This window comes from Plectropomus leopardus, chromosome 4 (assembly GCF_026936395.1).
Source record: "Plectropomus leopardus strain MGB_pleo_1.0 chromosome 4, ASM2693639v1, whole genome shotgun sequence".
Taxonomy (NCBI): Eukaryota; Metazoa; Chordata; class Actinopteri; order Perciformes; family Serranidae; genus Plectropomus; species Plectropomus leopardus.
The window spans coordinates 22,285,024-22,312,300 of NC_142179.1; the positions used below are offsets into that span (position 1 = coordinate 22,285,024).

General features: G+C 39.8%; 2 protein-coding genes and 1 pseudogene across 3 annotated transcripts in view; all 3 read right to left on the reverse strand.

The window, feature by feature from the left end:
• Positions 1-62: 62 nt before the first annotated feature.
• Positions 63-2,433, reverse strand: LOC121943877 (saxitoxin and tetrodotoxin-binding protein 1-like). Its single transcript, XM_042487467.2, has 6 exons — positions 2,252-2,433; positions 1,438-1,580; positions 1,273-1,340; positions 901-1,029; positions 646-741; positions 63-554 (listed from the first exon to the last, which is right to left on the reverse strand). The coding sequence occupies exons 1-6, from the start codon at positions 2,360-2,362 to the stop codon at positions 466-468; spliced, it is 636 nt and encodes a 211-aa protein (XP_042343401.1). The 5' UTR covers positions 2,363-2,433; the 3' UTR covers positions 63-465.
• Positions 2,434-2,539: 106 nt separating this feature from the next.
• On the reverse strand, positions 2,540-11,027 carry LOC148189777 (uncharacterized; annotated as a pseudogene). The gene is made up of 6 exons (XR_015776306.1): positions 8,570-11,027; positions 8,220-8,358; positions 7,113-7,128; positions 6,637-6,765; positions 6,426-6,524; positions 2,540-6,275 (listed from the first exon to the last, which is right to left on the reverse strand). The product of XR_015776306.1 is annotated as an uncharacterized LOC148189777 (transcript).
• Positions 11,028-11,159: 132 nt separating this feature from the next.
• ssbp2a (single stranded DNA binding protein 2a) overlaps positions 11,160-27,277 on the reverse strand; it is a 65,358-nt gene continuing 49,240 nt past the window's right edge. The window contains exons 5-17 of the mRNA XM_042487546.2: positions 19,322-19,411; positions 17,836-17,895; positions 17,655-17,721; positions 16,309-16,379; positions 16,144-16,211; positions 15,719-15,767; positions 15,600-15,635; positions 14,914-14,968; positions 14,244-14,314; positions 14,067-14,145; positions 13,881-13,909; positions 13,705-13,803; positions 11,160-13,185 (exon numbers count right to left, since the gene is read on the reverse strand). Coding sequence (XP_042343480.1) covers positions 13,156-13,185; positions 13,705-13,803; positions 13,881-13,909; positions 14,067-14,145; positions 14,244-14,314; positions 14,914-14,968; positions 15,600-15,635; positions 15,719-15,767; positions 16,144-16,211; positions 16,309-16,379; positions 17,655-17,721; positions 17,836-17,895; positions 19,322-19,411 — 804 coding nt within the window. The 3' untranslated portion in view covers positions 11,160-13,155. The remainder of the gene's footprint in view (positions 13,186-13,704; positions 13,804-13,880; positions 13,910-14,066; positions 14,146-14,243; positions 14,315-14,913; positions 14,969-15,599; positions 15,636-15,718; positions 15,768-16,143; positions 16,212-16,308; positions 16,380-17,654; positions 17,722-17,835; positions 17,896-19,321; positions 19,412-27,277) is intronic.

The window sequence follows — 27,277 nt, forward strand, 5'->3', positions numbered from 1 at the left end:
TCCCACTTCAAAAAAACTGAACTATGCCTTTAAGAGTGTCAGTAAATAATGACAACAGAACATAGAGCAGAATAAAAGCTGCTTTATTTATTTCACACAACCAATTGGAAATATGATTGTTAAAAAGGGGGCATTTATGTGGATTTTTTTAACCGTTACTGTACCTGACAGAATAAGCCAAGAGCTACTCAGATGCCAACATTTCCTAAACTAAATCATGAAAATCAAACAGCTTAGCAGTAATAAACCTACGCATAACAAACCACAGATCTAACATGACACTACACGAGCAGGCTTTGAATTCATTGCTGCTGGAACCAACTAGACCACAACTTACAAGACGTTATCCCGCAGCATCTTTATATGAGTGCAAGTGCAGATCACATAACAACACTATGTTAATCTGGATGTGTTTGGGTGTGTGTGTGTGTTGTACAAAGGGCCGTGTAGTCTTTGTACTCTGCTTTAATTTTCAGTAGGCTGAACTTCAGTTTGATCATTTTCTGTAGTCTCAGCAGCAGGTGTAGCAGGTTCCCTGGTGTCAGGACACAAATCTGAAATAGGAGGAAATGATCAAATAGTGAAGAAAGCAGCATTAAGAAAAATAACATTAATTAAAGATGCAGAGCTCAAATGGGGACTGACCCGTTCCTCCAAAGTAGTACTCAGGAACAAATTTAAGACACTCAGCCTGCTTCTTGTAGGTCTCTAACTCAGATGGCTCCAAAGTGCCAGTCCGTGCTTATAAAGAGAAGTCAGAGAAATAAAACAAGGAGGTAGTGAGGATAAAGATAAGTCGGGGGAGAAAGGATACAAAGTAGAGAAAAATGGTCAAAATGTGAACCAAAAACTGTGTATTTCATACTCATATCAGGGATGGAGAAAAAAAATTGGCCTTACTAAAGAGGAAAAGGTATCGTCCCTTTGACTTGCCATCAGAGAGGACGGTAGTGTCCTCGGACAGAAGGCAGTCAGCGCACGTCTCGTAGTACTTCCCATCATGATATGAAGTTACACCGTTGATAATAACTGTCAAGAAAACAACAATGCATGAATGTTTCCATAACAGAAAAATACTGAATATGTGTTTTTGTCTCCCTTCACATCTGTAGTTAAAAAAAAAAAAAATCATGATATTGTATTTGGAACGTTGTGTGACTATTTCCTTTTCTTCTTAATGTGCTTTGGCTTCATGCATCATCCAGTTAACATTACACAGCAAATGAGAGAGGTGATGAGTCAGAGTGCAAACAGATTTATAGAAATACATACAAGTGGTGTGACTGGTCATCCCCGAGATGGTGGCATTGGCAACACCCTGAAGGCATTTGTCTTCACCTCTGTAATGAGAAAAGGAGTAAGAATCCACATCAACCCTTTAATACTCTTAACGGTCACTTGTATTTGAGAGGATATGAATATCTTCAGTGTCCTCACAGCCGGTCTGCCCAATAGATTGTCATGACTCCGCTGTCTGAGGAAGCCGACAATTCCACCCAGGAGCTGTTCACCGTCTCCAGGTCCTTCTTCAGGCCGGGCTCGTCCCACACCGCCACATGGAGCACCCACTTTCCATAAATCTGCCACAAACACAAAGACAGAACATCAACACACGTCACTCACATGACTGGGCCGCATATCTGTGTTGGAGTTTTTTTTTAGATGGAGCCTTCAAATAATCCCACTCAGCTTTCTGCCTCTCCCTGCACTGTATTATATTTGTTTGGTTTTTTTGTCATTTTGTGTATTTTAAATTGTGCAAAATTTAAAACATGAAAATATCAAAACATTAAATAATATAAAAAAATACATATTGAAATTTCCTGAAATAAATGAATAAACACTTAAACCTTAATATTTGTTGATCTGTGAAGAACTGCAAATAAATTAAAAATGGAAAACTTACAAAAAAATATCTAAAAGGTCTTTGTTAAAGGCACATAACATCATGGTTTCTTTCTGTTAAGAGGATACATAAGTCTCGATATACAAGATATATTAACGTGCATGAGGAATTGCATATGCCTGTTAAACCAAGACAATATATATCGATAAAACAGATGGGCTCCACAGATGAACAATTTACAAAAATATTTTTTTAACAGCTTTGGTTACTTTTAAACACACATTAGCATTTTTGAATATAAGTAAGTTAATGCTAAACTGTTTCTCTACTCTTCAAGTTTTACTAAAACACAGTGCTGTGCTATAGCATCCTCACAGCTCATACCATATGGTCGTTGATACTCACAGGGCTGTGGCTGTCCAGTACCAGAGGCTTAACCAGCTCTTTGCAGTCCAGTTCAGATGCAGCACCCAGGGAGGTGAGAGCCAGCAGAGCTACAACCAGCTGTGCAGCCATGGCTTGAGACAGCAGGCAGCCAGAGAGCAACACTAATGTCAGGGATCCTGCCAGCTACAGCCTCTTCAAAGCAACCAGGGAAAGTGTTCTCTAACAGTGGGCAGGGCCACACACACACACACACACACACACACACACACACACACACACACACACACACACACACACACACACACATCATCACTTTTCACATCCAGTCAGCAAGGGCCTGTGTCCTATTTATCCTGTTACATAACAGCCAGCTGGCAGAGTCTGAATAGCAAGACCCCTGCATCTTGCTCAATATGTGAACACCCCCCTGCACAGAGTCACACAGGCACAAAGGCAGAAAAAGTGAAAAGAAAAACACACACACACACACACACACACACACACACACACACACACACACACACACACACACACACACACACACACACACACACACACACACACACACACACATCCCTCTGTCTTCATGTCTTATTTCAACAAATATTACAGACATCTCCATAAACTGCTTGTTTTTGCTAATTCATTGAACACGCAGACTGTAACATGGACATTTAGAGACATCACGTAACTTTTTGTTTCCTCAGGGATGGTAAGAGCTTACATAACATGTACTGCCTCAACTTCTTCAGTTCAGAGGCCGGTCATTCAGTGCTTTTTTCCTACAGAGAAGAAATCATTACTCATGGCGTGGGGTGTCGCAGTGGGGAGAAAACTGATTACCCAGGGTCCCACTGGGAGGTGGCCCTTGGAAAGTTTGGTTTTGCTTGCAATATTGCCACCTTAGAATTATAAGGTTCTTTTTGCATTCTGAGAAAGTGGGACATTGAGCCTTAAATTCCAGATAGCAAAAATGATATGAACCGTTTTATTTTCTGAATAAAAAGTCCAAAAAGACATAACTAAAACACACCACAGCACATTACTTGCCCATGGCTGCAGCCTTGTTAAAAACACCTGTGCATTGTATTGTTTAGCAAACCTAATGAAGCCATGGGTGAAACACATTGTTTGCAATGTTTCAAATGAAGATTAAATAAAAGAAGAAGCAATCCAGCCTTTTTGTTTGTGGTGAATCTACTTATTTCCAATCAAACTGATGATTCCTGCCATCACCCACACCAAGTTAAATGGCCTGACAGTGCTGTGCATGAGGCATGTGCTTTTGTATGAGTTCATATGAATAACTCAGTTTTGATAAAAATGTCAGAACCTAACAGCTCTAAGTTGACAATATTTATCTTTTTTAGGCCCATAACTACTTCAAAACTGACTGAATGACTATAGTGGAGGCTCTCTGAGGCTCCTCTCACCCTGAAAGTGGTGTAGTCTGCCCCTGCACTTGGATTCATATCCAAACATTGCTAGAGCTGAGTGAGTGACTGCTTATGCTGCTGTCATGTTTTTTCTCTGCAAAGGGAATCAGGGTTTCAAAAAAGAAAAGACAGAACAAATGTCAAGGGGAAGAAAAGACACTGACCTTCAACCTACTTAAAAAGTGCATGTGAGAGACATGAATAAAGAGAAGAAGGGGGGCGGGCTGCTTATGTAAGGACCAGAATTTGGGGCTACACCCCGACTAATGCTGATAATACTTCACAAATGTGTGCCACAGTTCAACAACATATTTCGTGTTCCTCTTCTGAAACAAGACAATCAGGGATTTGTCACTTGTATAATATTGTGCTTTCCAAACACACTCTTACAGGATGTTAATTGGGTTAGCTCCATTTTAAAAATCCTTATCTGAAGTCACTCACACAGAGACCCTGAGATAATAAGAGTCAACAATCAATGTGTTTTGAGTTTGTTTGCAAAATGCTTTCAATATTAGGTAATAAATCACCAAATGTGTATGGACTCATATCTGGAAGATTTGGTCTGTAAAAAGGGACAGTTCCCTCAAGCATAGATTTAAAGAAAATGTTGTGGTGAAGTGTATTTCGTGTTTTTGTGGGTTTCTTTTGAGTTTTCAGTTTTTAGCTGCAGATAAAGATCACTGCATGCACTAAATCTTAAAAGATATAGTGAGAGTAGATTATGTAACTCACACATGCAGTGGGCTTCTGTATATACCGTTACATAAATGGTGTGTGTGTGTGTGTGTGTGTGTGTGTGTGTGTGTGTGTGTGTGTGTGTGTGTGTGTGTGCGTGTATGTGTCACTCCTTATTGATGTGCACTGACAAGAGTCTGAGACTGTGTTATGTAACAAACCAAAACTTCACTCAGTTTCCATGTTTTGATACTCAAGCCATGTATACGTCAGGGAGATATTACAGATCCATTTGCTTTCATTCGATTTTGGATACATGATAGTTGAGGGGAAACTTCAGGATCTTATTTCCCCATATTTTTGTTTCTAAGTGACTAATTGGAAAAACTATTTTTGAAACTGGTCCAGTGTTCAGCGAGAGTGCTGCAGTCAGCAAAACTGGCAGCAAAGTAATCTTTAGAGCAATAGCGCACTGTCATTTACGTCCTTAATCTTTTCAGATCCTCCGTCCATTCCAATGGACATAGCTTTTCTCGAATGTCTAAATCCATATTGTCATCTGACTCCAACTTATCTAATGGATGTCTGTAAGCCAATTATCGTGTTCCACATTATCTAAAGTTGACTGTAGGACAGCCACATCCCAGATTTCAGTCGATTTATCATGCTGTTCAAGTGCATAAATTGTGATTATTGCCTTGTTTCTCCACCAACAAGCTGAGATGGTTGTTTTAAGTGTCTTTCTTTACCTTTCACTTCGCCAGGTATGTTTATTATTGCAAGAACTAAACTTATGAGACTTCAGAGTGAGACTTTTCTTTGAGCGAGACTTGGTTAGATACAATACCAAACAGATGAAAGATGAAAAGTAAATAAAAACATTTTATGTCTTTGTCAGACACTTACAGTAACAATGCAAGCCACCTAGCATCAAAAATAGGCATTTTTAGTGGATGTATATCGGCAGTTTGCTATATTGCCCCTAAGATTACACTGCATTTGTTTGCATTTGAAAGTGAGCCTGGTGAAAATGGGAGAGGAAGTTGCAATACTCTTTAAGAATGGCTGAAAAGGGTTAAAAGCCACCATCTTTCTCTCCTGTCTAAAAGTTTCTCATAGCCTCACATGTAAAACCGTAGCATTCCACCCTTCAAGGGGCCCTCCGACAACTTAACAACGTGAAAAGACTGTTGAGGTAGAACAAGAGCATGAATGTTGGCCAGTCCACAGGCCTGCTTAGTATTTCCATTCTGACTCTCCTCACACACATTTAAGTCACAGTCCGACACGACTCTATCATACAAGCTCTCACTTTGTTGCAGCCCTTGTTGGACCAAAAAAAAAAAAAGAAAAGAAAGAGGAAAAAAAACAAACTAAACAAAAAAAAATCAAAAGGTGTGTGTGAGAGAGAGAGGGGAAGAGGGGAAGGGGGCCCACAGACACTACTTACACATAGGACCATAATTCTGCTACACACCTGCTAAGTTGTACTTTTGTCCTACTTTGGGTCTGAATAACACGATGAGAAAAAAAAAGATTTTTTTGGCCTGATTTATTGATTTCTCTTCTGGTAGTGGTGGAATAAATTGTGTTTTATAAATCTGACGTTAAATGTGAAACCAGTCGATTTGGCTCTCTTTATTGCAGCAATCTACAGAGTCTGGCATAATGAATAACTAACTTCAACAGGCTAAGTAGCTCTTTGTTTTCACAAAACACTGTCAAACTTTAAAAAAGTTGTAATCCCTCTTGTTTTACATCAAACCCCCTTGAAAGATGAAAAAAAAGAGTGTCATCTTCACATCTAGGGATCTTACACACAAGGAACAGAGGAGCATACTTGACTACAAATTTGAATCACAAAATAACATCAGATCTCTATTATTCAACTTCTTTTACATCTGCCAGCTTTTTATCAGGGCACAGGTCTGGAAAAAGAAAGAGGTAGTTGATAAGTGCCTCAATCATGTACACATACTCTGTGTGTGTGTGTGTGTGTGTGTGTGTGTGTGTGTGTGTGTGTGTGTGTGTGTGTGTGTGTGTGTGTGTGTGTGTGTAGTGGTGAATCAAAATCTTACCTGTGGCTTCTCCAAAGGGGAATTCTGGTGGGAAGTTGAGGCACGCAGCCTGTTTCTTGAAAACCTCCAGATCAGAGGCATCCAATTTCCCAGACTTTGCTGCAGGGCAGAGAGGAAGAAGTTTTTGTTAACAAAATTAAGTACTAAAATTCAGAGTTTTGGAGTTGTACCTGTTAAAGAAAAAAAACGTTGCAGACAACTGTGAACTCACTAAAGATATAGAGGTCTCTTTTGGCTCCCACTTTGCCCGCTGTCACTGAGGGGTTTATTCAGAGGATGCAGTCAGGACAGGTCCCCAGGTGCCCTCTGACATGATCATGATCAGAGGTGTTGAAGTGAACTTTTAAATAGAAACAGAAGATTAACATATTGTTACGCATTTCTGCTAACTGTGTGTTAAAGCACTTATGATATTATGTATCGTGTACTTACATGTCACATCGGTGGAGATTCCCAAGAAGGCGGAATTAACATCTCAGGTATAACATGTTCCATCCCTTGTAAGGAGAGGTAAAAAATAATTAGCACTGATTAGTTCATTCATTGTCTGTAACAACTTATCCTCTTTAGGACTGTGAGGGGGGCTGAGAGGCAAGGTACACCCTGAGCAGGTCACCAGACTATCGCAGGGCTGACACAAACAACCATCCCTGCTCACATTCACACCTTCGGGCAATTTAGACTCACCAATAAACCTGCATGTCTTTGGAATGTGGGAGGAAGTCGGAGAGCCCAGAGAAAACCCGTGCCGACACAGGGAGAACATGCAAACTCCGCATTGAAGGGCCTCCCATCCAAGGTCCGAACCCCACCCAACCCGGGTTTAAACCTGGGACCCTCCTGCTGTGAGGTGACAATGCTAACCACTACACTACTGTGCCACCAATAAGCATTTAAAACTGGAGAGAGTCTTGCTAGTGACCTTATGCATTGACAACCTTAAAGGAGCAGTCTGAAGGACTTAGAGACATCTAGCAGTGGGGAGTTCAGACTGCAAACAGCTGAAACTTCTCCTGGTAAGGATTCCTTCAGTGGTCACTGTTATGGAGGTTTTTACCAAGAGTAATCCCCAGAGTTCTCTGCTTCTCCAAAACAAATGGACTATTAACATTACAGGTGTTATTAACACCTGTAAAGATACTGAAAAAGCAGTTTAACATTACCATTAATGGTTTCTCTGACACTGTTCGGCTCTTTGTAGACAAGCAGCTAGCCCAGCACGTACTAATGTGAGCTCACTGTTTTTTTCAGAAATGTTTACATCACGACATTTAGGAGTTATCAGTTTCATGTCAAAAATCATTGTTGCCAAACATATGGGGGCTAATGCAAAAATGTGAATGGCCCTGTCTAAAGCCGGGGTTTGGATTGTCCGTTCTGAGCTACTATGTAAACATGGTGGTGCAACATTGTTGACTCATTGTAGACAAGGCCCCACGTCCTATGACATAAATTATTCCTCCTAACGAAAACATGTCAGTTCTTATTTTCAGGTGATTAAACACTCAAGTAAACATACTTATTGTATTATATTTTATTTCTGCCAATAGAACCCAATAAATCCTATGCACCAGACTGCTAAAGGTATTGTGCTCTTTGTCAGATTTCTGAGGAAAAATCCCTCGAACTGGAGCTATTTGGTGTGCCGATCAATTTGTTCAACTCTACCAGATATTTCTTTGATCCAGCACCCACTCCATTGGGCACTGGGATGTACAGTATTCATCTTTTTCATTGTTTGTTATACCTTGAAAGTATTAACATTAATTTTCAGAGGATAATCAATAGTTAGACTTTGTCTCCCCAGCGAAGGGTCACATCTTCACTATCAGGTATGGGTGAGAACTCGATCCAGGAGCTGCTGAGGTCTAAGTGAGTTCAGGAGCTCTTCTTCGTCTGTTTTTACAGCATGGAATATCCAATATCCAGAAACCTAGACACAGATGTGCAAAATTAAAAACACGCAAATTTGTACTAAAATAAACTGTGATTTTGGAGCATTTGAACCCCAGGTGTTGGAGAAAACATTGCTCAAAAAACAGTTACTGAACAATAATAATGTTAGTTTAAGTCATCCCAAACCGCCATGCATGTTCTATATAAAAATCAATTGTGCTTGTACGTAAATACAGAGGGTAACGTACCTGGCTTGGTTCCTCCAGAGGTTTAAGCAGCTCTTTACAGCTTGGATCAGATGCAGCAGTCAGAGCGGAGAGAGCCAGCAAAGCTAAATAAAACTCATCAGACATGATTAGGAGTCGAATAACAGCCAACTGGACAAAACAGCGACAACAGGACAGCTGTGTTGCACAGCGGCCACCTCGAAGATTAGCAAAGTGGTAATGTGAGAGACAGAGAGAGTAAATAGGAAGGTGGATGAAAACTACAATTTGTAGGCCTATGTGAAACTATGGGATTGTGTAATAAATAGTTCAAAAGCATTTCCACAGTTACCAAAGAAGTGTGTGTAGAAGAAGTTTGGCACTGCTGCAAGAGACACACTATATTTGCAGTTTACCCCACTGTTTGGTTTTCTTGTGCAGAAAATGGGATAAATAATTCATATATGGTAAATGATTATTGCATATTTGTGTGTAAGAAGCTTGTCATGGTGTAATACTAGAGAAATTCTGGGATCTTTTTGTGCCTCTGCCAAAGACTCACTCACATTCCCTCCTACTGTCTTCTGTTGTGCAGGATGAATTATTCCTTCTGCTGGTGATCACAGTCTCACTCCTTCTCTGTGTGGGTTGTGTGTTTGAGGACAAAGAGAGATACACTCATGCAATATGCAAAGACTGTAGCAATATAAAAAAATCTACATGCAGTGTTGACATAAAGTTGGTTGCACAAGTGGCAGCAAGTATACAAGTAAATAAGTATTATAGCAAACACAATAAAACTCTCTGAGTTCATTCCTTTTGAACTCCCCGACTTGTAAGAGTGCGCTGCAAGGTGTAAGAATGTCACAACTACATTATAACTACAGTACAGTAGGCTCTTATTTCAGTACATGCAACCCAAAAGCTTACAAAGGTTTAATCTTCCAAAGTTTTACGCTGGATTCCAGCCACAGTGTAAATCACCAGCAGAAAGGAAATTAAAGTGCTAATTCCCCCAGCTACCATGAATTGTGCTCCATTAATAAAAACAAGCCTGTAAAACATGGGTCAACAAGTGCTGACTCTGGGTGAGTGGTGTCTCCCAGAATCGACAGAATGATTTTTTAATTATGGGAATAGCATGACATTTTGGTAAATACGCTTATTCACTTTTTGGCAGAGAGGTAGATGAGATGCAATTCTCATGTCTGTATGCTAAATACGAAGCTTTAGCCAGCAGCCAGTTGGCTTAACTAAGCATGAAGACTGCAAACATGGACCAGTCTGACTCCGTCCAAAGGCAGCAAAATGTGCATACCAACTCTAAATCTCACTAATATGCATTTTGTTTATTCGATACAAAATTGAAGTGTAATAAACGATTTACCACTTTTGAGGGTGTGATGTGCCAGCTAAGCTAACTGGCTGCTGGCTATAGCTTTATATTTACTGGAATAACAAGAGAGTGGCTTCAGTGTTTTCATCTTATTCTCTTTCCAGAAAGTGAAAAAGTGCATTTCCTGAGATTATTTTTTATCGAGGTAGACTTTTCCACAAGCCTGGCTCTGTTTTGCAGGAGTGACCCTCATGATCCTGCAGTTCATGCTTGGAAGCTTTTTAGTTTCCCAGTTCAAGGGCACCTCAATGGTGGGACTGTCCCATTCTCATGAATGCAATTTCTCTAGAGGGCCTTGAGGTAATTTCTTCAAATTTGGCGCAAACATCCATTTGGACTCAAGAATGAACTGGTTGGAATTTGGTGGTCAAGGGTCAAGTTTATCGTGACCTCACACAACAAGGCAACTCATCTGCCAACTAGGCTTGTCCGTCATTACAGCCTTGCTGTGTTTATACTTGCGCTACACTTGTTTGGGTTGTTTTTTTAAAAAGGATGTGAGACTGGCACCTGACACAGCTATAATCACTAGCTAGATTAGGTCACACAAGTTCGAGTTTTGTTTCAAGTTACTGTTTGTGTGTTAAATGCCTAAAATAAATTGTCAATGAAGTATCGAGCTAAGTGGTGAAGAATCACTGAGAGCAAGCTGACTAAGTTATGGCCGTCAGATAAGGGCCAGAACAGCAAGCAAAAGGTAGATCCACATCCTTTAACCGTTGGCCTACCAGCCAAATGTTCACTTCCTGGTAATATGTGTACGGGAGGCCCAAAACAAGTGTTAACCTTAAGTAACAGCATCAAGTGCCCAGGGTTGTGTTTGTTGTGACAGTATTATCATAAACTTTTGTTATCCTCCAATTTTAATTTTCGTAATAATCCAAAATACAATGAAAAACTCCCACAGGTTTTTGGTTGGCAGAACCACATTGACACGAACTTCCAGGTTGTCCTAAAAATCAACATCATGCGTGCAGCACTCTATGAGGAAGAGGTCTTCCCCTTCTCCTACTAGGAGAGAAGTGATGATCACAGTTAGTGTTTTTTTTTTTCTTTCACATTGCAGACACTGCTGTGCTGAACAATTCAGGGAGCAGATTGAACCAAAGCACACAACTCAGAAAGGCATAATTCATGATAACACCTCGTCTACACACCCTGAATACAGCCCGTTGTGACTGCGTTCATGTCTGTATACACACAGTCCTCAGAAATGAAAAGAGCTGACACTTTGACTAAGGGAAGAGAAGCTTTATACTAGCATATTCAAAACCCATGAAATACTTCTCTGTGTATTTACAAAAACATAATACAAGAATAAAAAAGAGAAAATGAACACATCACAAATGGAGTCCCATATACTACCACAAAACAGAAAACATGACCCAATTTACAAATGCATCTTCTTGTACTCCCACTTATGGCTTCATTCTAACACAAAAAAGAACAAAATAAAATATCTCTGTTCAGTTGTGATGGTGCATCATCAGTCCATCCCTCCCTTTTGCAATAATTCTCTCCAGGTTTTTTCTTTAAATAATAATAATATCAAATACACATACGAGACAGAGGAGCTACATTTGTGAGCTGTACACTTTGCAGTAAGAGAGGGGAGAGGAAAATGTTCACAGGCATATCGACCTTTTGTACACGATGATAATACATCTTGGGCAGTGAAAAAAGTTTAAAATGATTAAAAACAACCTTGTTTTTAGCTTTCTGTACCAACTAACCTTTCACATGAAAACTGAGATCACAGTTTATCCGGATGGCTATAAAGTATAAGTGACCAAAGTGACTTTATAAGCTTGTTTATCCAAATATGGGTCATGTGTTTTTGATTTCTCTCTGTCTTTTTGACATTATATGTCCAAAGAATGTGGGCCATTTTGCAACTGTGGCTCAAGGACGTAAACTAATAAGACATTTGGATAGAGGTTTAAAGAACTAGACATGTGAGAGGCCTTTGCCAAAAATTAAAAAATAAAAAATAAATTAAAAAAAAGACTACATGCACAGGTTCAGTCACCCCTCTTGTTAGATAATAAAGTCCCAAAATAACCCTATCTTTTGCTCCCCCGATTTGAAACTTTGCCCTGTGCCTGTGTAGTCAACAGTGTTATCCTTACTGCTCTCTCAGCATAGTGACCGATCTGATATGATTTAAAGCGAGACTATGTCAACTTTTGAAAAGAAGTAACATATTCTTCCTCTTACAAGCAGAAACTTAAATTCAGAAGTGCTGACAACTCACCGTTGCTCACTTCAGTACATTCAGGGAATTTGTTTCTACGGCATGACATGATGCGGTATGACCTGTAGTACTGTTTAAGTTGCATTTCCTCGTCTGAAACCTTTAACAAAGCTCTTTCCTTTTTTCAATAACCATTTGATATGACTTCAAATTCAAGATGCAGACAAATATTTCAGTTGTGCTGAAGCCTTTCTGCAGTTCATGGTCAAAGAGCTGACTTTGAAGAGATCTCACATTCTCCAATTCTTGATTTTGGGAGAGGAAATTTAAAAACGACCCACAATAAAACATAAAAAAAAAAAAAAAAGATAGTGGTCTTAAAGATTTAGACAACCACAAAAAAGACAAAATACCTACACAAACCTCAAATACACCTTGTGGTAATATTGGGATGTCTCCCCAATTCTCATTCAGTATCGGAGAAATTCATTTGTCAAGGAAAGACAAAAGATGTTCCTTGTGATAACCAGTTAGATTAAGTTTGACCGTCAATCAAAAAGTGTCTTTATCGCTTTAAATCCTTGGAAATTTAAACTTTAGCATAAATAGGATACTGGCCATTTGTTTTTGGGCATGAACTCTGTGATATGATGCAAAAGGCAGACACCTCTGTCTGTGAGTGTGTGCACAGTCTGATACACACCGTATGCAAATATACAAAGAGTTCTCCTCCGGGTTGATTCAATTTGGTTCCTTTGTACAGTCTCATAGTTGCAGAGGAAGAACTGATGAATGTAGCAGAGTCACCACTTAGAACGGGAGAAGAAACAGGAGAGGAGAGACGTGGACAGGGACATAGAGGAGTGGGGGGTGGGTGGATAGTAGGAGGACGGAGCCTGGGGCAACTGTCCTGACTAGGCAGGTGGTGGTGGAGGTGGTGGAGTCACTGGCCTAGATGACATCACATCCTGTCTCTCTGCTTTTCACCGATCCACACCAGGTTACTGAGCGACTGAACCAAACCTGCTTCCAGAGCCTTCACACGCTCATTGTCATGTTTGGAGAATACTGCAGAGATAATGTGGGGGGAGATAAGTAAGTGTAAGCATCTGTGTATGAGCATTTTTTACTGTTATACATCAGTATTGTGAATTAGAAATCCCTCCAAAATTCTTTGAATTATGGATTTGTCGCCCCCCTTGGGATGTGTGCTGTTTGCAGTCTGGCATCTGGTTGCTACTTTTATATAAGTCCCAACTTCACCTGTGTCCTGTGCCCAGGAGCGTCCTGGACACAGCAAAATAAGGAGATAATAAGAAAAATACAGGCAAAGGGCAGAGCCTCTGCAGATAAATACACCACCACACACTTCTAGTGGGTTTTAAGAGATGACTGAAAGGGGTTACTTTTGTATGAGTCTTTACATTTTTTGGGGGAAAAATCCTGCATAGTGTACCTTTAACCTTTTTAAACATTAAAGCACAAGTTTGACATTATGGGAATTAGGCTTTTCTGATTTCTTCCCAGAGTTAGATGAGGAGACTAATACCACTCATGTTTCTGTAAGATAAATGATGATTGACTTACACTCTCATTCTGAAAAGGGTTAAGGAAGTTTCCTCCCATCTCTCCATCCTCTCTGGGGGTCCCGGGCTGATTACTCATACTTAGGTTACCAGGAGAGTTCTGATTAAAAAAATTAAAAATCAGTCTACAGTGCAATTGAAAACGAGTTTTAAAATAGATGAAGTTTCTTCTCCTACCTTGGGTAGACTGTCCATATCGCCTGACCCTGTGAGAAGGAACACAAATATGAACACCAATCAACATTTCCAAATAAATAATAGATTTATATAATAATTTTTTTGACAAATTAACGAAAAAAAAAAATACAGCCAAAGATTCAGTGTCAATGCAGCACATACTGTACAAGCTACTTGTTCCTGTACCTAATGATCCATTCATGTGATGGGGCTCCATTCCAGCCATGCCACCTAATGGACCGTCGCCACCTGCACCCATAGGGAACTGAGGGGAACATACACATGAGACGTCGAAGAACTGCGCACACAAACTCTACAACCATCTGCACTTCAGTGATAAATACATAGAGAGAAATGTCTTACATTTGGTCGGCTTCCGCCTGGAGGAACTGTGTTAATCATGGTGTACATGTTGTCACCAGAGTTGGTTGAATCTGATGTAACAAACATAGAGACAATAAGGGGACAAAAAAGCATAAACATATGCAGTCAAAGTAGGATGAAACAAGTAAGGTTATCATTTTATCAAAAAAGCAAATATTATAAAACATTAAGATTCATAATTTTCCAATATTGGGACTTTTCATGCTGCCTGCTGCATGGAGTTCGTATGAGTAGGCCTCTTTAGATAGGGAAAAACATGCTTTGTAACTGCCTTACAGGAAGTATGGGCCTCAGACAAAGGGGCCCAAAACTGAAAGTTAAAAGACATGTCCAGATATAGTGACAATAACATGAAGATGGTATGATTATGTATTCCTTTTTGGAATTGGAGGAAAGTTGTTATCTTTGGGCAGACAGCAAATAACCTTGACTTTCTTTGTCTCTGAAATGCTATAAAATATGATTAAAAAAAACACCCTCGTTGAGACACTGTGATGGTTTTTGTATGAGAAGGTCTGAATTTGTCTTCTAATTATAATTACTTTACTTCTGCTCTCTTTTGTGTGTTTATTGATTATGTGGCTGAGTGCTTTACAGAACATTTCTGTAAGACAATACAAACAAACACACATGAATACAAAAAGCTAACCTGCTGGACTTGGCATTATTGGAGTCCCAGGTGGTCCCCCTCCTCCAGGAGGTCCCTGAAATCACAGATTTGGTTTCCATAACAGTCATTCATGAAATAACAAATTTCAGCCTGTAGAGATACTGAATAAAGACAGTTTAAAGGAGACTTATTATGCTTTTCCTCTTTCTATGTCATATTGGCTGTATGACATTATAGCCTATTAACGTCGCCAAAGTTTCTAATTATTTGGTAAACATACGTAAAGGTAAAGCCTGTGAGCAAAAACCTCAGGCTTCAGATTGTTTTAATACTTTTTTAATACAGTGTTTTCTTCTACTTTTGAGAGAAGCTGACATCAGCTCTTGAACGACTTCTTTATATGGTCATCTGCTCCAGACACACTACTGCAAGTCGTTACATTATGTAGCTTACACTGCTAAATACTGCTGCCATCAGGGAAACATGTAATCTTGATTGCTAATGTTATTGATTTTTCACCAGTTTTAGATCAAATTCTTGCTGGAACGTGTCCAGTTGTGTTTAGAAGCTTTTATTACACAAGTGTTTCAGTACGGACACTATAAGGAAAATAAAACATTGTTTGAAAATTAAAGCATGTAAACATGTTCTAGTCATAATCTTAAATACAAGTATGGACCTGAAAATTTGCATAATAGGTCCCCTTTATACTCAAACATACATACCACATAACTTCCTGGAGATGCAGAAGAGTAAGGGGTCTGTACAAAGAAAAAAAGAAAATCATTAAATAAATGAAATAACTGTTAAATTTTGTGCTGGGTGTCTTTGTCAGAGCACTTACTGAATTAGAGTTTGGAGGATTTGGCCAGGGTCTACCCCCACCAGGTCCCCTGCAACACACACAATTATACACTTTAGTTGTCTGCTTTTGGCAAGCTTTTTTGTTTCCAATTCATTTGGGCAGAGTTGGCAACAACAAGCTCCCCTGTTGCCAGAGAGAGGTGATGGGAACAACAAGTTTAAAAAAAGGAAAGAAATAAAGAAGACAAAAAAGAGGAAAGCTGGCTCTTTGCTTCACTTACAGACCTCTAAGAGCCAAAAACATACAGTAAAGTGTAATTAAAGCTACAGAGAGGAAATGGCTAACTGCATCTACTGTAGTGACAGATTAAAGGTGTTTACAATTTAATTATGTCCCTTTGAGTGTGTGGGGAGATCATTCACATTATGTGCGTGTGTAGATAACATTATGTTGATAACACTCACATGTTCATGCCAGGCATCCCAGGACCAACCAGGGCATTTAGTGGTGGTCTCATCCCACCTCCATAGCCCTAAAAAGACACCAAACATCCTCAGTTATGTCTAAAAGAGAGTAACTGTCAGGATAAATACTTTGTAAATATTTTCTGAAATGATCTGATCCCAAACCTGGGGCCCTAGCGGTACCATGCCTCTGGGTGGAGTCATCCGCTGCATTGGTCCTCCCATATTTGGATGCCCTAAAACAAAAAGAAGTTAAGTATACTGTCCTGTAAACTCTTATTATCTTGCTTTAACAGGAAAAAAAATATCATTGTCCTCCAAAGTCTCTCTTCAAAAATGTCTGCTCACTTTGTGTACTTTTATATTTTACACCTTCGTCTGCAACGCTGCAGTGTTTCAAAACCCCAAGAGGAAATCAATTTCTAAGATGACAGGACCAATCATCATATAAAATTCATATGCAGTGTTTTTTTCTCATTCTAATGTTGACTTTAACAGGAACTGAACATCCCGAGTCTCTTTAGTTATGCATAATTGATGCATTGTCTGAAGGAGTGAGGAGTTTGTGTAAATGGGGTTTACTTACAGGGTAAGAAGAGAGTTTTTTATTACTATCAACAAATTCCACAAAGAGACTAAACTAACAATGTACTCATTGCACATGACATGTTTTACTGATATCCATAGTCCCAAAAATCATGATGATTTGGTGACAATGACTTCTCATCTAGCACATCTGTGATAGTAACGTGTGATTTTAAGTAAAATATCTCAATATCTATTAGATGGATTGGTACACACCGGGAAATGAGTTTGGTTATTCCTTAACTTTACTTCTAGTGCTACCATCAAGTCAAATTTAAATATATAGCCAAATACCTGCAAAACTAAATACATTAACATTGTCCTTATCTGTTATTTAAGTTAATGATAATAGACAAATGTTAGCATTGTGAGCACTGTGAGCATGTGATCATACCAACATTATCATTTAGGTCAAAGCACCACTGTGCCTATAGTGCAGCTTTACAGAACTGTGGCTATACTCTCTTGTTTTGGGTTGTCCATTTTATAGCAAAAGCCCTATCAGTCAGTCAGCATATATAGTCAGTATAGTCAGCACCCAGTTTATCAATAAACTGGGTGCTGACTATACAAATGTGCTGTAAAGGGGTTTTTCTACATAGCGAATTATGAGGTGGCCATCTCTGTCAAATGTTGTCCCACCTCCAGCTTTCAACAAAACTCTGATGGGTGTCTTAATAGAACAATTTATATATATATATAATTGTCTTGTAACAATTTAGTAATAATTGTAGTTTTTTTCCCATCACATTTGATGGGAAATATGTTGTTTGTGTTGCATGTTTTGTGAGCCAGTTGAGGGCACAGTACACACACATGTGTGTGCACATAATCAGGATGGTACTACCTTCACCTCATTCTGAACCAAGAAATACCCTGTTTAATATCATATGTCTCTGTTTGTGCATACCAGTATATCTGCGTACCTTGCTGTCTTGTGGGGTCCATTCCACTGGGTAACATCGGCTGGCTACCTGGGACTCCTCCAAGTCCCTGCAGAGGAAACATGATTTGTCAGAAACATAATCATCATTGTCACATCGGTACTGTCCATTTTTGCTATTCACAGTTCTGACTGCTGCCTACAGGTGTCAGTGTGGTTCTTACCTGATTGGGTAATCTGAGAGGTGGTCTGGGTCCTCCGGGGTATCGAGGTGACATAAATGGCTAGGGGAAAAAAAGTATAAAAGGTAGGTTGTATCATAAACACTCAGGACTGCTATTTTCAACAGCCCTTTCACAGAAACAAAAGAGGAGTACAAACTGTATAGAACACCATATGGGAAGTTTTTTCGCTCTTCAAAACAGGAAACCAACCACAACTACTGCAAAAAAAACTTCAGTTGAGTTTTGGGCTCATTTAACAGCAGTTCCATGACAGCAGACTCAGTAAGTCGACCGCATTTTCATTGGAATGGATTTATGGAAAAAGAATGAGAGACTAAAGGATGAGGTTGGTTAATAATGATGTCAGTGTTTTGTGTTAACTGCATGCAGTTTGGCAGCAGGAGCGAGAAGCTTTTCTGCAGCTGTGAGTGGGTTCTCACTTGTCCTCACCACAGACAGTAGCAATGCTGTTGCTATGTCTGCTGAACTGAGGCCACTGTGGTCAGAGAAGCCAGTCTGCAGCAACAGAGAAGCAATGCAATACGTTGCCACTAGAGAGCAATGGTCCACTTGTTTTGATCAGGGTCTTTTCTTAAATTACCCCTCTTCTCTTCTCCCAGCTGTGCTGAATGTCCATTAAAGGAAAACAGCTGCACTGTTTTAGGTCTACTGAAGTGCTCTAATGATTAACAGTCTTGTTTTGATACATGTATGAACAAATAAATGCAAGCAATGTGACACAGAAAGTAGCAGAGAGTTAATGAATTAATAGATGATGCTGAAAGCTAGATAAGTGGTAACATTCTTTATTTTGTCAATAAATAAATTTCTGTGAGTTCTTATCGAATGCATACGCAAATCATTTTATAGAAGGTGAACCAAGAGCTGTCAGTCTGGAAATTGTTGCGTTTCTTTAACCGACATGTCTTGACAACACCTTGTCTTCAAAGAACAAGTGATCTTCAAGAGATGGAAAATGATGTTTGGAGTTTTTCTGAAAGCTGAGCTGAGAAATGCCTATGAAGGATATTGATCTGCGTGTCAGATGCGAGCGTCTGAGTTTGACTGATAATGACGGTTAATCAATGTGCGACTGGCAGAGTCCTTCTGATGGAGAACAGAGATGATCGAGGGCAAAGCTGCATGTGTGACTTTTTGTTTACGAGATATTTATTTTAACTGTCAGACTCTTTTCTCTCCGTTTTGGGAAACACACATAGGTGCCCCCACACACAGATTAATGCACACAAAGGCTCCCTACATGAACACATAGAGTTAAGTATGAGTGAGTTCCACATTGAATTAAATACTCACATATCGGGTGTTATTAAATAGCACTATTCAATACTGTATCTATACGTGGCCAGAATACCTAAGAAATTTCTCTTTCCTCTCTCACAATTCCTGTGTGTGTGTGTGTGTGTGTGTGTGTGTGTGTGTGTGTGTGTGTGTGTGTGTGTGTGTGTGTATGCACCGTACAGTATACCTGAAAGAATCCTGGAGGGACTGGCCCCACTGGCATGCCCTCTCCTGGGGGAAGGTTCCCAAGGACGGGGCTGGGAGCTGCTGCAGCACTCTGAGAGATGCAAACACACACAAAGAAACACAGTAAAGCTCAGGATTCAAACCAGTCTGCAGACACTCAACACCTCTTTGCTAAGCAGTGGTGGAAAATAACTAAGTACATGTAGTCAAGCATCGAACTTAAGTGTAAATTTGAGGTATTTTACTAGAGTGTTTCCTTTATATGCTAATTTGTAGTTCTACATCTTCCACTACACATTAGCAATATAGTATATTATGTGTTTTACTCCCCTACATTTACTATACAGTTCAGTTTATTGCAGATTAAGTTTAAATATGATAATGAGCTGGAGGCGATTTCTTAATTTTTAACAGGAGAGAGGAACTCTGCTAGAAGACGCTCTCTGCTTTTTCTCGTAGTGGCGTTTCATATTGCCGCTTTTAATAATCGCCACAATTTCAACACATATGATGCAACATACTGGTTTTGAACTGCTTGTGGTAAAAACGAACATGCAAGAGTCTGTCCATTTTTGATTAAAAGCTCTTTTTTTGCTGTCTACTTTTCTCTCTTTAGAATAGGCCATGCAAAATGACTTTTCTCTGACTCTCTTATTTCTCCATCTGTTGTCTCTCCTGTATGTGTATCGTATTCATTCGAGTGGCAATGCTGATCAGAATGCATAGATGTTATTGGCTGAATAGCATCACATGAGATGAATCAAAGCATGTTGAACCAGTGCTACAAATGCTGCTCCAGTCAAATTAGAAACGCTCTGACAAACTGTAATAATTCTCAATAATTTATCAGTAAAAGGTCTGTGTCCGTAACTGCAGGATGGAGAGGGTTGGCTGGTTTAAAATGGGAAATTGAGTTTGCACTCAACCACCCTCAAATTGCCTACTTATAGTGAGTTTATAAAATACATTTATATTTTCTCACATACTTTATTAATCCTCGAGGGGAAATTCAATTTCTTCACACTGTTGTCATTTACATGTTACATAGACAAGCCTGAAATACACACACATGCTCAAAGAGAACCTTTGCACTTGCATTAAAGTGAGAGATGTCAGAGTGAGGGGCTGCACAAGGACAAGCGCCCTGAGCAGGTGGCACTTTTGGGGCACTTTGGTGCTTGGCTCAAGTGCACCTCGGCAGTGCCCTGGATGTGGTCTGACACCTCTACAGCTAAAAGTCCATGCTTCATGCTGCGCAGGGACTTGAAGTGGCAACCCTCCGGTTCCTAAGTCGAGTCCCTGTGGACTGAGCTACTGTGGCCCTAAATATGATTGAAATAATATGATTAAGAATTAAACTACCCAACAAACTATAAAAGAGTTGAAATCATTTCAATGCACTGTATAATAGTATAACACTCACGGCAGCATTTTATTATGGGTTACGAATACCGAGCTTACTTTTGATGGTTGAAGTGAAATTTCCTAATATGCAATTAAAGTTAAGATTGCTATTTTTACTTCAGCAAAGGATCAGAATACATTCTTAAGTACTGCTGATAAAACAGCACTTCATCTAAACATGCCACCAATGAAAACCACAAAATCAAAAAGAAAATCTGCAATCCAAGGGTCTTCCCCCATGTCTCACTTGCCGTCTCTCCCTCAGTGGGATATTTCCTGTTTCTGTAGATACCCTGCCATGCTGGCTCAGGTTTATTTTTATACCTTGTGTTTTTTGTTGTGCTTGTCCCAGACGGGCGGCGCTGGCACATTTCAGCACAGCCTCCGTCTGCTTCCTGTGGCATTGTACTACTAACTAACCCGGAGTTACCACCCAGCACCGGCCTCTTCCTCGTCCTCATTAAGTCTACAGACCAGACAACACGCAGTGTGGGAGAGTGTGCATCCATATATATGATAATGTGTGAACAGTGAGCACATAAAGCCAGCATGCCTGTTTCTGCATGTATTTCTTTTTTCAGTATCTGCCCACTCTCTGTCCTATTTCTCTGATCTCCCCTCTCGCTTTCTCTCCCTCTCTGAAGGCATCGGCTGGGTGTAAAGAGCTCCAGTGAAATTCACCCACAGTCTCTGAAGTTTCCGCCAGCTGACTTTTTAGGTCAGACAGGAACAGGGTTTAATCAGAGCTGAGATAAAAGCTGACTGACGACACTCCTGTATCCTCCTCTGCTCCACCCCACCACCCTCGCTATTCCCTCGTCCTCCCTCATTCTCCTTCACGTCTCCCTATCATTAATGTTCGGCAACAGGGAACAGGACGCCATGCAGCTTTTTGATTCCATATTCTGCCACAAACAGAGCTTGTGTTCGTCTCAGCAGATGAATGTACAGATGGACGCAGATGGATATTGTATCTCTATAGTTCAGCAGTGGGAGACTAGATTTGTTTCTGTGTGTGTGTTTGTCTAAGTGTGCGACATGATGCTCAGCATCAAGTGTGTGTTGTGATTTTGAGAGAGTGTTTTCTTTTTCTTTCCTATTCCTTCTCGCACCCTGGATTACCCAGAATGCCTTTACTCCCTTGCAGCCTGGAGGTCTGCTGAGTTTGCCTTCACACACAGAGAAAGAGAGAGAGAGAGCGAGAGCGAGAGAGAGAGAGAGACAGGAGAGGAGAAAGGAGGACAAAGCAGAGATTATAAGTGTGCATGTGTGTGTGTCTGTCTGTCTGTCTGTGTGTGTGTGTGTGTGTGTGTGCGTGTGTGTGTGCGCACTTAATGTTTATTTGTGCGGGAAAAGGAGGACTGGGGGAGGGAAAAAAATCTACCTGACCTGCTGACAAAGCAGCATTTTCCAAACACAGCAACAAGAAAAAATAAATAAATAAAAAAAAACACAGCAGGATATATTTGCCTGCCCCAAAACCAGCACCACCCTACATGTACAGAAAACAAAAATACTGGCAACAACACCAACTCCTTTGGTGCTGACAGTCCCTCTTGATTATGACGAATCAGATTGACTCAAATGACATTAGAAAATTAGAATGAATCATGCTGAGACGGACTCACAAAGCCTCTTTGGAAGAGAGGCTGTGAATCTTTTGTTTGCACAAAGTTGGATGAGTTACATGGTCTGCATACTGATGCTTGTGTAAAATTTGTGCAGCAGCATCTAAAGTGCTTGATATTTTGTGAAACAGGCTTATTTACTTTCTTACTAAGAGTTAGAAGAGATTAATACCACTCTCATCTTTGTAGAGTTAAAATGAAGCTACTGCAAGCAGTCCATTAGCTCAGCTCAGCTCAGACTAGAAACAGGAGGAAACAGCTAGCCTAGCTGTGTCCAAAGGTAACACAATCTGTCTCACCAGCCCCTGTTAAAATGTATCTCCTTTCTATTATCCATACCAAACACAAGTTGTAAGAACATCATGTTATGTAGTTATAGAGAGTTTATTTGCCAGAGCATCTCTTGGCCAGGCACAGTAACTCATGAAGGAAAATAAGTATTCTTCCCAAATTGTCAAACTATTCCTTTAATTCTGCAACTTTTTAGTAAGATTTTGGTATCAACGCTCACTGTAGCTATCAGCGAATAATGGTATTAATACTTAATTAGCAGTTGTAGCATTACATAATATCTTTTGGATATTATTGTTAATAATATCCAAAAGGTATTATGTAATGCTACAACTGCTAATGTAAATCAGACGTTTTCTGGCACATTGCATTTTTTTCCTTTTATTTAACCAATATTGTCTCTGCAAAATGAACAAAACTGAAATAACAATAACAAAAATAGGGGTTGGGTAAATTCACAAAAGGTTTACACAAATATTGCAGCCACTAAAACTGCACAAATAAGACAAAAATAAACCGTGTAATTCTCAATCCTCAAGCACCCTCAGTGGGAGAAATTGCCCTCTACATGCGCTGCCAAACAAATAGCATCTCAGTACACCTGTGCTATATGCATGTGTTTAAGTCAGGCATTACACATAAATACACAAAACTGGCCCCTTTCACTATACAAATGAGCCTGATCACAAAAACTGTGCAATTTAAACAGATAAGCGCTTAAGCCAGTTGCAGTTACAGTGAAATTAAAGGCATCTTCAGAGAGTTGATGGTAATTGAAGCACATTTATTTTTAAGGGGTGACATTTTGGGGAATGGCTCTACCACTCCTCAGTCAGGACCTGTAGCTCAGTCTGAAAATTTAGGTTTTCCTTTTCTCTCTGCCATCGTTCTGTCTACTGTATTCTTGCCGCAAATGTAACACTTTCCAACATGGATAATTGCAGGAAAATGCAAAAAAAAAAAAGCTGAAATTGCACTTGGATGCAAAACTTTATGGGCGTGTTTGCGCTGTGACATCATTGGTGCAATATCTTTTGTGAGGTGGACTTTGGGATGGGGCACATAATGGCTGCAAGTGATGTGGCGTTCAAGGTGCCATCAGTGACCACAATCCATTCATTGCTAATTCACTCTTGCGTATATAACAATGCTGTAAAGGTTAGTATCAGTGAAACAATACTCTGTTGGATAATATAAAAATTACGGCTAGAAGAACAAATTGTCCGTGTGTCAAAAATGTTTGAGATCCTTTAAAAACATTATTGGAGTCACGATTTGTCCAGCATACAGCAATGACACATTTTTTCTTCAGTACAGTGCAGTGTGTAGCAGTGTGTAACAAAACTATTTTGGGGATTCTGAAAAATGTTTGTCTGTCCAAGTTATATATTTCTGAAAAAATAATGAGCCCACCCTAAAATATTGGCTTGAAAAAGGCAGTATCTGTTGCAGTATAATAAGAATGACACCAACCACACGCTAACATGTAAGGCCTGAAAGCTGTTTTTTAACTCACGCACTGAGAAAAGAATCTATGAAGTTTGTCAAATGGACTGATAACAACATGAGTGCCCACTCAAAGTGTCCGTGGCAAACGGTCGATAAAGCTCTAAGGATCTGTAGACTCATAAAACCTGGTATCTTTACAGACTGGGAAGAGTTGATGTTTATTTGATTTTTTTTTTTTAAATAAGCAGCTCTCAGTTTCACTAATAACCTTTATCGCTGACTCGTGAACAGTGATTGAGAATTATTTAAGCAACATTTAATGTTTATTCCACTGGAAACGACTGCGTATACTGTTGATAACAGTTAGATCTAACATGCTGATGTGCTAACAGCTTTATTGTATTCAAACACTGAGCCGCTCACAGTTGTTGATAATCGAATGAGACTGCACAGCTTCACCTGATGTAATGTCACCACATCAGTGTGGCGCAGCTCGAGTTAGCTATAACAGCACAGTGACCAGGAAGTAAATGTTTGCTGTCGGCCGTCATTATAACACTACTGTAAATGAGACTCAGTGAATTCCTGTTAGCCAGTTCTGTTTAAATACTGATTCACAGCCAAGCTCAACATATTCCAGCACTTAACCTTTGTAAACATTAAATGCACACACATTGTTACACACTGTTAATGAGTCCATCATTTACACTTCTCACACATCAGTGTTTACACTCTTCTGACAAGGCCGAGCAAGAGGGACAATGAGATACTGAGCTGGTGGCTTTACACATTAACACAATGTATCATAGCACAATTTTTTTTTACTGAGCTCAAACACACTCAAGTACTTCTCATAATATTCATGGCACTTGACCTAATGGAGTTGACTGCTGATTCAATTTGAGAACAAATTAAAGGACCCATTATAAGACTTAGATCATCTCACGAGTTCAAAAACTGGTAAACGAAAGCTAACTTGTTGTTGTTGTACTGTATAAAATATATTATTTAAAAGCAAGAAAAGGAACAAGAGCCGCTCTTTGCATCCCATCAAAACCCCTTTAAATTATCTGACTGCACTCAGCTCAACTCTCCTTTTGCTCCCTCTCCCTTGATTCTCTGTCTCCTTCAGTCTCACAGAGAGCCTCTTTACACTTAGTATACCTCTTTAATGATCTGATCACAAGACATTACTAAATACAGGTGTAAACCAAGACACATTCTGATCCAGTCACTCAAACCACTTGCCAAATGTGGTCTGGGACGCATTTGACCATGTGTCTTTGGTAGTGTAAGGGTTGTAGGAAGGTTATATTCTGCGGACGGTGATGTCTCCTGACATGATAACCATGTGCACGGCCCTTCTGACTCTCTAGTTTAAAGTGATACAGGCAGTGATGAAATGTGAACACAAGTTGTCAGCTGATAGACACAGGTTTGACAGGTGATGCGTCTCGGCTGTCCACTTGTGTTCGTATCATGGAAACACGTGTTAATACCAGGTGTAAACACAATCTGAGATCCTAGAATGACTTTGGTCTAAGAATCTGAAAACATTTATTCTGTCTGTCCATTCAGCCTTCAGATTTCATGAGTCATCAAAATGCTCAATGATTTGCACTTTGTGGCTTCCTGTGTACTCCCCACATTCGTAGGCACGGCATGGTGTTGTGACCAAAAGGTGTTTGTGATGAAACCCAAGGCAGTGGAATTGCACCTGCAGGTCCTCAGATGAACACCTGCATCTCCTGGCAAAATCATTTGTTGCATAAATTATTCAAACCACCCCCTGCAGGAGAACACTACAGTATACCAGACATACACAACAAGACATTCAGTACAGTGCACTACAGCATCACTGAATGAGCACTAAAGCACACCACCCTCCACAAAGACAAAATGTCCAAAAAAGGAATAAAATGAGCTCAGCTCCTGAAAAAAAGTATGTGCCAAAATAGATGATGATGTGATTCATAAATGGGTAAAGATAAGAGTCGGTTATTTTCCATGTGATCTGCACAGTCATGGTTTGTGTGTAGGAATTTGTGTGTAGCTTTTTCCTCAGGCGATATAAAAACAACATATACACACACCATAAAAAAGAATACAAAGGGACTTAACATGACTTTAACTTCAAGTCATCCAAGTCACAACAGTTCTTAACACATTACGTGCTCTTTTTTAATATACGACCATATAACTTTTATCTTTTCACGCATCTTTGCTTTACAGGACTGTTGAATGAGCGCGTAAATGATGACTCATAATCAAAACAAAGAAATGTAGGAGAAGAGCAGAATATAGGAGATGTTAACTGAAAACATTTTACGTAAAGTGTATGTCAAAACATGCTGCCTTTTCCTGTAGAAAATATAAAAAACTGTTGAAGGAACTGCAGCCATTGAAATGTTGTGCAATTACACTACAGTTCGCTACTTTACAACCTAATCAGACTTTCTTAATCCCATCAGACTAAAGGGCTCAGTAATACTTAATGAGATAACTCACAAACTCTTTCATCCCTATATGTTTACTGATTGTGTTCCTCGCTAATGTCTCTGCGTAATGCTTGCATACTGTGTGTGTGTGTGTGTGTGTGTGAGAGAGAAGGTGGGGAGTCATTTTCATTCAATACTTCAGAGACCAAGAGACACTCAGAGATGCGTGAGTAGAATCTCAAAAGGCTGTCTGTGTCTATCTTCTCTCTCCCTCTCTCTCTCTGTTTATCTCTCTCTCTCTCTCTCTCTCTCACACACACACACACACACACACACACACAAAACACACAAACACACACGCAGACACACACAGTCTCAACCTGCAACGGCTGTTGTCTGCTTTCTCCACCTCTCTGTCTCTCACAGGCCCACTTCTCCCACAAATCAGCTTTGTCTCTTTTTTTTCTATTCATGTATCACCCCATAACAATTTGTTTCTATCACACACCTAGAAGTAGACTCCAAGGATAGGGCTGGTGATATTCTTTATTTTTTCTTGTCAACAAATCCCACTGTTGCCTCCTTTCTCCAATTGCCCAAAAACTATTAGACACACACAAATGAGCCATGCTGTTGCAGAGGGTGATGTGACATTATGGGTGCTGCAGTTTATTTGAATCAATCCCTTATACACTGTCCTGCTGCAGTCACAACTCAACATGTATTTATATTAGGGATGTAACAAAT